Here is a 12,550-nt window from a genome sequence, read left to right as displayed (position 1 = left end):
ATGCACAGCAACTGTACATTTATGTAGAGAAATGGCTGAAATGAATGGCTGGACATAAATGTACTCATTTAGTATGTTTGGATGTAAATCAGGAGCATCCCTTCATGTGCTGAGGTCTATTTTGGGCCCGTCTCTTCCCCCAGCCGGTCACATCAGAACAGCCCTCTTTCACTCCGAGTTTCACTTGGCGCTGATGTGGACCAGTGTTTTTGCTCGGGTTTCCAGTGCCGTTTCCTTGGAGACATTAATGTATAAGTCCTTGGCTGACTGATCCAGTCTTTTGAAAAACTGACATTAATGGATTGCAGAAACCGCCTGTGTGCACTGTCACGGCGAGTGCCATAGCACACACACACACACACACACACACACACAGAAAATAGAGCAAGGCAAGAATGCAGGGATTTGTGTCTATAATAGGTCCAGAACCCGGCCAGGGGAAAGTCAAGATCATCGTATATGAAATGAAAGACAAAATGCGATTAAGAAAATGAAAATTCTCCCTGCGCTGCTGAGCCAAGGAAGCTGGTTTGATGTACAGGACAAGATGACCGCCTGATTTAATGTGCCAGATTTTCAAAACCCCAAGTGGGAGTGACCGTAACCGACGCTCTCTGGTCTGGTTGGGGCAGGTCTTTACATCAAGGCCTGCCATGTGACCTTCTTCACTAGAAACGCCACGTGTGTCATTTTACATAGTAATTACATAGTAACTATAAAATGAAGGCGGTAGATATCAGTCAAAATTTGGAGAAACAAATGTGGTCCTAATCATCTCCTGTTGATATTTTATTGAATGGAAAAGATCTAAAGTGCCCCAAAAAACATGTAATTCCATAACTTCTCTACGTCTGCAGCTGGAGCTTACCTGCTCTGACCATCTTCTTATCTATGAAAAAAGTTCCTCAAAAGTTGTAATTCCATGAAAAAAAAAGTCTGAACCCATAGATTTTTCAACATGTGGTTCTGATCATGTAATGTTCTGATTAACAGAATCAGAACCAGTGTCTCTTCGTGTCGTTAATGCATTGCTTTGGCCCCGACTCTTTTTTCTTTGAAATTCTTAAATAAACTACAAAAGGTGAGACGATAAAAAGAGAAACGAAGGACAAAAAAAGCAGTGAATGAAAAGACAAAAAAAAAAAAAAAAAACCGCGGCGCTGCAGGGTCACCGAGTTCCTCCGGAGCAGAAGAGAATGGAGAGAAAAGGGGGGAAACAGAGGAGATGTGGAGGAGGAGAGAACACAGAAGGGATGTTAATAAACAAAATCCTCTTTTTGGATGAGTGCAGGGACGCCGGCCTCCCTCTGCTCCGCGCTCTATCTAACCCCTGAGATGGTTCAAATAAAGCAAGGCTGTGTGGGTGAGAGGCACGCGAGGGGGAGAAAATCTTCTGGCGCTCTGCACCACAGCGAGCAACCACAAAACAACAAGCTGGATATCCTGCTCCCCCCCCCCATCCTCACTATTTGACTCCGTCTAACAACACACTGGGCAGCAACAGCGGCGTCAGATGATCCATTCACAGATGTCAGGGGACAAAATGGGTTCCAGGGACCTGTCGGAGCTACAGGTGGTCCTCAGCAGAAGGTTCTAGTTTGCTAAGACGTCAGAAGCTGCCTGTGAGCATCTTCTGACGGGTTCGAAAGAGGCGTCCTGGGACCGACGCGTCCTCTTCCGATAGGCTGCTTTACATCAAGGGTCTGGCTCATCGACGAGCCCACAGAAACACACACTTTGGACGCCTGTAAATGTCTCACCTTACACTCTCCGTTCACACACACGTCCACGGAGTCGTCCCGGCACACTGTGCCGTCCACCACAGCCGGAGCGCGCTCGGTGTAGAAGTTGTATCCCTCCGCCAGGCAGTTGAGAGAACAAGGTTTCACACCACCTACACACACACACACAGAAAATAGAAAGTTTTGACTTTTCACCAGTCCTACACATATTGTCAGGATCTGTTCGTCGCGGTGGTTGAGGTTTCAGTTTTTGGGCTTCACCTGTGTCAAATCGTCTCCGCCCGCCCCGTGTATCGAACCCTCTTCTCCGCCTGTCACATAAACTGTTTGTTTTCATCGTTCAGGCCTTTCTCAGTGAATTCAGATGGCTGTAACTCAGCGATTTGGAATCGGTTGTCATCTTTTTATGACACGGCTGGTTTTATTAAAATTCCCCCTTTGTTCACTTTGATCTTCTTTGACACCCCTTCTGGTGTTATTTACAAACAAATGACAAAACCTGGGCAAAACAGCCCTGCGTGTCATGCTTTAACGTGTCAAGTCGGCGGTTTGGATACAGGCTTCATCATCATGAGACGGATTGAGAGAAGCATCTGCAAAGACATTTTTGGTAAACAGAACAACCAGAGAACAAGCAGCTGAATGTGATTAGATCCACTGAGAATATGACCTCATAAACAATGACGGCGCACCAAGATGTGGACGTGATGCTGAGATTAAACCAACTAAGTCGTTTTTCCCAATATACCAGTCAGTGTTTTTATTTTTGGCTTTTTCCAACATCTCCGAACCAACCCAAGATCTCCCCTCACACCTACACTCACCAGTAATGCTGTAAATTCTTGTGCACATCTAATATTTCCAAATGAAACAAGCTTCTGCCACTATTAACCCTGAACCTGGAAGCAAGATGGTTTTCTGCTCAAACTTTTTAAGCGTCTTGTTATAACAAGAGGTCTTTTCAGAGTGCATTCAGAACACACACAAACACATACACACCAGCGCGCACACACATTTTCAGTCAGTGGGTGTGTTCCAGCTGCCAGCAGCTCCACAACTGGAGTGCTCGTTGACATCATATGTTTGTGTGTTCCAGCAACCCAGAATCAGGTACATTATGCAGAGTGAAGAAAGGAGAAAGAAAGAGAGAGTGATACAGAGAAGGAAACAGGACTAAAAGTAGATTCTGGCACAGCCTGCAAATGACTGCTCTGTTTGAATGAAAACTACAGTTCCCATGATGCCGAGCATCGACAGGTCAGGCACTGGTGACAGCAGGATTGTGGGTCTGTGCAAGAACTGTGAGGATGGGATGTGAAAGGGGAAGAAAATGCATGTGACACCAGTCCGATCCAGAGTCTGACTAAAGAATCATGTTTATCATTAATGGCATCGTTAATTCATTAAAACCAAACTGAAACAACCATCGCCGGGAGTGCTTCTTCTCTCCAGCCTCTTGCTCATATTCATTCTGACGTCACCCCCTCAGTCTGGGAGGTGGGGGGGGCAGGGGGTGGCAGCTGAGGCCTGTCTCATTAATAATAATATAATAATACTAATGCCACTTTGCTGGTTTAGACCTTCAGCTGTGGCTTAATGACGCCCAGCCGCTGAGTTAGAAGCCAGACAAGAATACAGGGGCTACAGCGGACAGGGAAGAGGCTGGGTGGTGTGATCTGGCATCAGACGGGGCAAAGTTTATGACACGGCTCCTATTTTAACAGCTGTGAGGGATTTCCATTGTAAAATCAGCTGACTCGATGAAAGGAGCACTTGTTGCCTGAAGTCGGATTTGGCTCTGTAAGCCATTATGTCTTTGGAGAGGTAGATTAAAGCCAGTTATGTTGTTGAAGCTATTTATCTTTCACATCCAATGTAGTGCTCATCAAGAGCGAGGAATTCTCGCAATGTATTATGGGATGCAATCGCACAGCTCTGCTGCAGCCAGCATCTGCAGGCCAGACAGGAGGGAGTCTGAGCTTTGGTTCAATTTCTCCTGCCTGTTGTCTCTCTGCTCATACACACACACATGTCCACACACACACACACACACACACACACATCCACACACACACACATGCACACACTCACACTAAAGAAAATTATTTACAGCCTCTCGGCATAGCGGCCATACAGTCAAGAAAAGAAGTTGAAATCATGTCATTTCACATCAGTTTGGTGTCTCAGGACTTCCTAAAATGTTCATTTTGCTAAAAAGTCTGATTATCTTTTTATCTGCCTAAAAGCCGAGGCACTGACGAGCGGCTACTTCAATTTAAGGCGTTTTTAAGATGCTTCTTGTGTTTCGGCTGATGATGAAAGATCGGCGTTCAGGTTCTTCCTCTTCATATTCCCCAGCTTAATTGATCATTTATCAAAATAAAAATGAAATCACTTGAGTTCAGTGTATTTATTCTTAATCAATGACCAGAGGCCATCTGTTGAAGAGATCACCACTGTGCAAACTCCCTCGGATACACGCACACACACACACACACACACACACACGCACACACAGGCGGGATGGTTCACTCCTCACCTCCTCTGTACGGCTTCCAGGTGTAAAATTTTCCCCGGAAAGGAACGCCATCAAAATCGGAGCACTGAATCTCACGGAAATCTCGAGAGCCAGCAGGACAGTCCTTCACACACACACACACACACACACACACAAATATGAAAGGCAACAGCACTCATGGTTGGTTACAGTTCGGTAACCACGGCCACGACACAGCAGATCAGAGATACTTACATCGATATTGCAGGACCTGAAGCGCTTCCTCTCCCCAAGACAATATTTTCCACCGATGGTTGGCCTACAACCAAACACACGGAGGATCGGGCCAGTCAGTCACATCTGAGGGTGATTTAACAAGCCCTAACCTCACATCAGCACACCACGCTGGCTCCTGACGTCCGCATCGCCTGCCTCCATCGGCGTGTTTTCAATCTCGCCGTCGGCGGAGTTTATTACTTTATCACAGCCCCTCACCACAACACCTCCATATGCGAATTGGGTCAAAACCGAGTGTGCGAGGCGGGAGGCGGCAACTGTCAAACTCAAGTCAGAGCAAATAAGATATCGTGGAAAAGAATGAAGCAAACGTCAGCGCGGGCATCTAATTTGGGTCATTTCATTTAGCGTTTAATCCGAAGCAGACGAGAGATCTGGTGAGTGTGATCTTAAAGGCAGGTCTGCTAGTCATTTGGTGATGATTCAGCCTACATGAATCATTTGAAACACGATGAAAACAGTGGCGGGGCGGCTCATAAAATAGGCCCCGCGAATAAAGAACTCATTTGTGCGGCCACTTTTCGTGCATTCTTAGTTACAGTCAGAAAACAACATATGAAGCCGACGTGATGGCTCCATGCGAGGTGTGCCTCTGAAAAGAGATTTATGCTGATTAAGATCTGGCTTCAGGATTCTGTCTCCATGTAAAATACACAGCAGGTTGGTGGCTGTGGATACATGCTAGCCAGAATACTGACGGATCGCTTCCAATACGCTTTAAATCATCTGAATTTTAGCTGCTAATCATTTCGGACCAGGTTTAAGTCTTCTGAACTGTCAGTGGAGTGACGGCACCTTGCTTGTATTAGCATTTGTTTCTTCTAGGAAAAAATGACCAGGCCCGCCGCCCACACCAAGCCAGAACTTTGCTGACTGGCCTGGAGAAATCATGTGGTTCTGCTCAATACTGGCTGACCAAGGAAAGTTCATAGATATGTTATTAATAGCCAGTACCTGGGGCTGTCACAGTGTCTGATAGAAGAAGAGACGCCACCCCCGCAGGTCCGGCTGCATTCCCCCCAGGTAGACCACAGACCCCAGCCCCCGTCCACACCCTCTGGACGAGTTCCATAAGCCACGCACATCCGCTTGTAGCACCACTGCAGCACAGCCACACGCGGATGAAACAAAACTCACATCGGCATTAAAAAAAATGGGGGGGGGGTGCAGACTGTTATCAAACAGGTTAAATGGAGGAGGAAGTTCGAGACATTTACCCCTTTCTCTATAGTGTTGGTCTGACAGATGGTTCCCTCTGCTGCAGGAATGCTGCTGGTGATGCAACGGTTGCTCTTGCTCATGCACCAAAGTTCACTGCAGACTTCCTGTTGGGGGGGGGGGGGGGATCAAGAGAGACAGAGAGAGACCATGAAAGAAAGGGAGGTAATGCCACTTGCTCCCCCCATAAAGCTACTGTACATAAATCTCGAGCCAGTAGTCGACACACTCTTGTTCAGCTTCCATGTAACACATGAGGGTTATATTTCATGGATTTCCTCTGCCCACTCCGGATCAATAATACTGTCTATAAAGCAGTCAGAGCTTCCAGATTCCCATTTGGGCTAAAGATGGCTCCAGAAAGGCTGACCACGCAATAAATGTGGACGCAGCTCAGCGAAGCTAAAGCTGAGAGATGTTTTCAGCTGTCCGGGAGAGCGCCGCGGAAACTTCTGTTACAGGTGCCTGGACCGACTTTATCTGGTCAGATTAGCGGTGAGGCAGCAGGTTCCAGATGAGCACAAACAGGTGGAGGCAAACATATTCTGTCTGTTATTAAATGAGAAGCGCTGCAGGAGAAACCTGAGGAGAGACCCTGGAGCCGCTCCAGGCGTGGTGGGGATTCTTATTTCTATCGAGCTGATTGTTTTCAGGCAAATAAAAGCGTGGAAGCACTAAAAATCAAAGATGTTTCTTGTGCCTAAAACGGGCTCGGCGATGTGCGCTTCACGGTCCAACAGCTGGCAAATCCTCTGAGATGTAATAAAAGATTTAACACAGCGATTCCATCTGCTCCTATTTACAAATAAAGTTCACCAAGTTGAGCTGGATATAAATGAAATTCAAGCGTTCGCCGGAACACGCTCCTTTGATTTCACCCTGTCGGCATGTTTTCATGATAAATATCCGTCTGCTTTCATAATTACCTTAATTATTGGGTTAATATGGGTTGAGTGATGCAGTAAAAAGGTCTCGGTCACCAAGAACGCACCGTGGGCTTTATTCAGTCAGCAGAATTTTACTCATTATTGAAGAGTAAAGCGCAGCGCTCACCGCATATTTGCACTGTCGGGATCTGACGCCGTACTGGAAGCGGCACTGCTCGTCGGCGTCGTAGGCCTGACCCGGCGCCGTGGTTGGATACACGAACTCCTGCTTGGGTGGGATGTTATTCAGGCAGGAGCCCATACCTGAGCTAAAGCACATTCGAACAAGGGAGGAAAAGAGGAAACACACATTACCTGGCAATGAAGGCTTCTGGGAATAATAAGGCTAATGGGTTTTCCTGCTGCTCCTTTGAAGGATATTCCTCGGACATTCCGATTTTTTTCCCCTCTTTCTCCAACCTCTCATTACCAAATTATTTGTGGTGTGCAGATATCTGATAGTCTGACTCACTCCAGGAAGCTGGTGATGTAATCCCGGCTACAGGCAGACCAGATGAACGGGTTTGTCTTCATGGTGATGTGGTCGGCCATCAGCTTGGCGGTCTCCTGGCTGTGAGGCCCACAGGCGTTCCCCATGCCGTCATGGTTCATTCCAAACCTGAATCCCGTGATGATACGGTGACACCACTTTAAGTTGTGGAGGAGATCGAAAGCACAGACGTGTTGACTGACATTAAACCCTGGTGTCCACCCCCCCCACCACCACCATCAGATGGTCCCGCCCAAGGTTTCTTCCTGTTAAAAGGCAGTTTTCGCTGCATGAAACCGCCGGTTCAGGCCGCGGTTCAGGCTGTGGGTTTCTGAGAAACATCTGGAGGGGATGTTGACAGTAACTGATGCTCCATAAGTAAAAGCGAACTGAACTTGACACATAGGTGTTATCAAAGCGAGACCAATTCAGCGATGGCGGCCTTCTTGCTTTGCTTTCCTGTGGGTGTCGTCCACCACAAACACGCCTGTGTTCACGCAGCTCAGGGGTCTCACCATACTTTGTGAGGGTTTAAAAGAAGCGCATGCAGACAAACGTACGGACAAAATCCTGCCGACAAGCACGCTTTGGTCTGAATCCTCGAAAGCTACCTGTGTTTATCTATAGCCAGCAAGCGCCTGAAGCATCCGCCATCTGTCGGAGCCTGAAATAACCCAACACAAAGGGTGTTGAAGGGTACCAGATTAAAGCAGAGGGAGCACAGGGACTTAGACAGATCAAAGCGATCAGCTACATAGATCCTGGAATCATACAGTGACGTTCGGTGTTTCGGGAGATGGGCGCACCTGATAAGGGCGGAGGTTTGAACATGTGCGTCACCTTAGCAGGTTTAACCTGCTTCCACACGCGTGACCTCTGTGTGTCACCTGTGGCTGTTGTAGGTGCTGTTCAGGGAAGATGCTGCTGTTGCCCAGAAATCTGAGCACAGAACGCAAGAACAGGTGACATCACGCAGATTCTGCCTTTGTGTGTGTGTGCGTGCGCGTGTGTGTGTCTGTGTGCACGTGTTCACTCACGTGTGCCCTATCTCATGGGCGATAGTGAACGCTGTCCCCAGGCCGATGTCCTCATTGATGCTGCAGCTTCTCTCCGGCTCACACATCCCTCCTACAGGAGCCAGACCTGTCTCACACACACACACACACACACACACACACACACACACACACACACACATGTTGATGGGTGAGAAGAGGGTGTTAACTGCTCAGGTTTTGAAGTAATTATGGAATATTTTAGGCCTCATATGTTGCCCAAACAGCTGAACGATACTAAAAACTAACATTTTAATATTGGTCATTTTATGTTTAATTTGGTTTGGATAATGCAATTGTGATTGCGCACCCTGAATTTCTTCATATTTGAGTAAATGTTATTCCTGCATGATAAGATTTAAGCAATGTTTCAATAAAGTCAATCTTTAAAATAGTTTTTTGTTGGGTTTTTTTTTTCTTGTTTTGGCAAAAAGCATTTGGAAAAAGTGTGCCACGTCTGTATTGCAATAAATTGTGGGTTATTAAATCTGGTCTGTCTGGTCTGCACACTTTCTGGAAGTCTGCAGAAAATCTGCTTTAGAGCCCCGCTGAAGTACATGAGTTGTGGGTTTGGACGGGCTTCAGCGCTCACAGATTTTCTGTGGAACGCGTCCGCAAAAGCCCTCGAGTTTACAAAGACAGCGCAGTCCAGACATTTGGATCCACCCTCGGCATTTGGCATTCAGTCATGATAGTCGGGGTCAGGACTGAGGGAACGGTTTATGTAAATGAGGGCTCTGACATATTTAGATGCCTGTGTGTGTGTGTGTGTGTGTGTGTGTGTGTGTGTGTTACCTAGAGTTTCACAGGGCTTGTTTTTTTGGATGCAGATGTCGTACCTGTAGTGTAAAAATAAAACAAGAACCAAGTAGGATCAGCCTGTACTGTAATCAGATTAAAATACTTGCTAACAGGAGCACAGAACACTCTGGACGGGAGCAGATTTTGGGGAGGGAGAGCCTCGTACACCCTCTCTCACGGTGGTGATAGCAGAATGATACAGCCTTAAAAGAACAATGGCAGGAAATCGTGGACGGTCACCGTGGTGTCGTCTGTCTGGACAGCTTCCATCCTCGGTCTGATAATTGAATTGTTCTCACAAACTCGACACTTCAACTCCCAGATCTAAAAACAGCCGTCGTTCTTTTCCGACTGTACGCCTCGGCCGGCGTGCGTGTTTTTCTCTGCCCCGGAGAACAACAACGCATTTGTGGCCGCTCTGCTCATTCAGACGACCGGGACCCAATCGTGGCTGCTGCACATTCCTCAGCCAATAGCGTCAATGTTTAATCCGATTACGTTGCGGCTGCAGCGTGAGGGGCTCGGGAGGGGAAGGGGGGCCCTCTTGCAGCGGCGCTCCACCTGCCCAGGGACGCTCGGCGTCGCTCACCTGGTGATGAGCACGGCAGTGTCGTGGTGGGCGATCCCGTTGTCTGGTATGGCGTTGCCGTAGCTGTTCCGATGCTGGATGGTCTTCTGCCACTTACAGAAGCTGTCTAAAGACTTCCCGGCATGGTGGTTGATCTCCAGCGTTGGCTGGAAGAGAGAGACCCATTTGGATTTTAACACTGACACACATAAATGAGGAGAAAACCGAGTTTGTATTGGAATTCTGTTTCAGTGTGTCACCTGCAACTGCCGCAAAACTCCAGCTAAACCCAGTAAACTGAACCTCGTTACATGCCAGCACTGCTGGAGGGACTGTGATGGAATTCCAGTGTGGAAGCAGCATCGCAGCGAAGGTGCTTTCTAGTATTTTAAGTGTGCAGAGGGGAGAAGGAGAGGAGCGAGCACGCTGCCAGCCACAGCTGGCGAGAACTCGTAACCCAGGAATGCACGTGGTGACATAACTAGTAATTGTCTCATCCCACAGTCCCTCATTTCTGGGCCCACTGCTGGCCTGGGTTTATTTTCCAGAGAGCGCTTGTCGTTTTCAGAAACCGGCAACAGACCCGTGCGCCGAGACTCCTCTCAGTCCTGTTCTGAGCTCAACGCCGACGGAGCGGGAAAAAAGAATAACAATACTAATAAACTAATAGCGACCGCGGCTAACATTTATTTCCTTAGTCTGCCAGAGCACATCCGAGCGGGAAATGATGAGGCCGATCCTGAGGCAGTATGAGCAGTATGAATCATAAATGTCCTCTAATAAGGAAGCGATGGAGGAAAACCTCAAAACCACACTTTAATGCCCCTTTAATTCTCCATGATTCATCCTTCATGGTGGGGCCAACTGCCCCACGCGACAGTTCATGCACTTTTGAGGTGCTGGCGACCTGCCTGGCGCTCTGATGTGGACTCTGTCCTCCATACACTCGCCTGTATTAACCCCGCTGACCTCTCTGGACAGCTGGTACTGCAAGTACAAGTGAGAACTAAACGAGCCACCGCCGCCGCTGCTGCTGGGATTAGCCTCCGCGCTCCACAGACGTAGAAGAATCTACCAACAGAAGTTCTGACCTGAGGCTGCATCTGCATCTAAAACAGGACCTTTCACCTGAATATGGGCAACAACCTGTGGAAACATGATAGCATTTGCTAATTAAAGCTTATTTCAGGTTATGTCAACCTAATTTCTGCCAAGCAGTCACCTTTCTTTTCCTTGACCATCACTCTCTTCCCTGTTCTTACAAGCTTTCATACTTCTCTTCACCGCCAAGGCCTGATTCCACAAGTGGAGTCTGCGGGGATTCTTGGAGTAAGAGAGCGACGGAGCTACAAATCTGACACAATCTGGAAGCTCCTGGAGTTTTGTGACGGCCCACTGGAGAAGCAATAATGAGAGTTTTGTGCTTTTTACCTGGTCTTCCATGAGAAGGATGAGCCGTGTCACCACAATGTTGACTGCATTCCCCAGGCTAGAATCCTGGAACAGTTTGGCAACCTGACCTCCAGGGAAACAAGAAAAAGCCAGTCTTAAAAACACCACGTTGGACGGCACAGACGATTCTCACGCTTAGAAACACCCACAACGCATTACCATCCCGACAGCTTGTTTATACCTGAGGAAGATTAATCTCAATAAAGTCTCGAAGCGAATGTGAAGCCAGCGCAGCACAAGTGCAGGTCGTAATTACAGGGTTGAAACACAAACAGCAGTAAAAAGTTTAAACCGCTGCAGCGCCGAAGCTTCGCTCAGACACTTGTCATTACTGCTGTCTGCTGCAATTTCGTCCACTTTGCTCCTCAAAGTGAAACACGGGCTCGGTGATTCCTAACACCCCGGATACAAACTTGCTTTGTAACAAAAGCAGCTGACCAACCCTTCATTAAATACATTCCTAACACGTGTATGTGTATATGTTTAGGGTGATTAATTGTGTGTGAACAGATCCCCCACTGACAGAAATAAAGCAGATGTTGACACACAGCCTGAGTCTGACTCAAACATGTGGCCTTCGCTACATAAAGTAAAAATAGGACCACGGATGCTTCTCTAATCATTATTTATGGTAATAAATGAGCCGTGAGCTGACTAACTCTGACCTGGCTTCATTTTTCTCTAAAACCCATCACATCAAATGTTGCAGTGCTTATCTTGAAGCAGCTTTTAACACAAAAAGCATCAAATTATTCCCAACATTGAGATGCTCAGCTGATCCAAACCCACTGGTATTAATGAAGGAGCCCCTCTGCTTATATTTTCCCAGGGAACGTTTGGCAACTGACCCTGGAAATCCTTACAGGAGCTATCTCCCTGTGACGGCATCTGCCCTCGTGGAAGGGATTCCAGAGTTCTAGTCCCTCAATGACAGGTATGTAAGCTTTATCTATGGAGGATGTTAGCCTGTGGGTCCCCAACTGCCCGGCTGAACATGGGGAAAACCCTTCTGCACAGTAATCCTGAGCCATACGTGCAAGTCGACATGATTTGTGCTGTGAAACTTACAATATTCATGACAGCCAGGATGTACTGCTCGATGTCCCGACGCCCGTGGTAGCCCACCATCATCTTGTCGGCCACCACGAGGGTCTCTACGTAACGCTCGCGGTTGACTGAGCGCTTCAGGGGCCACTGGCCTCGGCCGACATGATGGGGAGGCGTCTTCAGGGTTCTCTGCCACCACGATGCACTCTTCATGGGCTTCTCATCTGGGCAAAAGTGAACACAGTCACGTCTTCTTATTACTTTCGAAGAGATCTGTAAGCAATTACATGCTAAAAAGAGAATCACTCGCTCGACATTCCATTTTTGTCTAAACTGGCAAACTGACCATCGTCGCTTTGTAAAATGAAAGTTGCCCAAACACGACGCGAATAAAGAGCAAGCTGAAGTATGGTTTTTATGAACATACTTTGGCATTGGCAGCAACGCCCTGCAACAC

At 47.6% G+C, this 12,550-nt stretch overlaps 1 protein-coding gene across 2 annotated transcripts in view; it reads right to left on the bottom strand.

Annotated features, from left to right (window-relative positions):
• Positions 1 to 12,550, bottom strand: part of adamts10 (ADAM metallopeptidase with thrombospondin type 1 motif, 10) — a 31,196-nt gene that overhangs the window by 8,500 nt on the left and 10,146 nt on the right. For both annotated transcript variants that reach the window (XM_057037666.1, XM_057037667.1), the window contains 12 exons: positions 12,115 to 12,317; positions 11,026 to 11,109; positions 9,616 to 9,761; positions 9,021 to 9,064; positions 8,208 to 8,313; positions 7,153 to 7,299; positions 6,808 to 6,949; positions 5,754 to 5,861; positions 5,491 to 5,636; positions 4,495 to 4,558; positions 4,282 to 4,384; positions 1,761 to 1,894 (listed from right to left, as the gene is read on the bottom strand). In XM_057037666.1, coding sequence (XP_056893646.1) covers positions 1,761 to 1,894; positions 4,282 to 4,384; positions 4,495 to 4,558; positions 5,491 to 5,636; positions 5,754 to 5,861; positions 6,808 to 6,949; positions 7,153 to 7,299; positions 8,208 to 8,313; positions 9,021 to 9,064; positions 9,616 to 9,761; positions 11,026 to 11,109; positions 12,115 to 12,317 — 1,427 coding nt within the window. The remainder of the gene's footprint in view (positions 1 to 1,760; positions 1,895 to 4,281; positions 4,385 to 4,494; positions 4,559 to 5,490; positions 5,637 to 5,753; positions 5,862 to 6,807; positions 6,950 to 7,152; positions 7,300 to 8,207; positions 8,314 to 9,020; positions 9,065 to 9,615; positions 9,762 to 11,025; positions 11,110 to 12,114; positions 12,318 to 12,550) is intronic.

Source organism: Takifugu flavidus, chromosome 7 (assembly GCF_003711565.1).
Source record: "Takifugu flavidus isolate HTHZ2018 chromosome 7, ASM371156v2, whole genome shotgun sequence".
NCBI lineage: Eukaryota > Metazoa > Chordata > Actinopteri > Tetraodontiformes > Tetraodontidae > Takifugu > Takifugu flavidus.
This window is presented reverse-complemented; position numbering and strand designations above follow the sequence as displayed.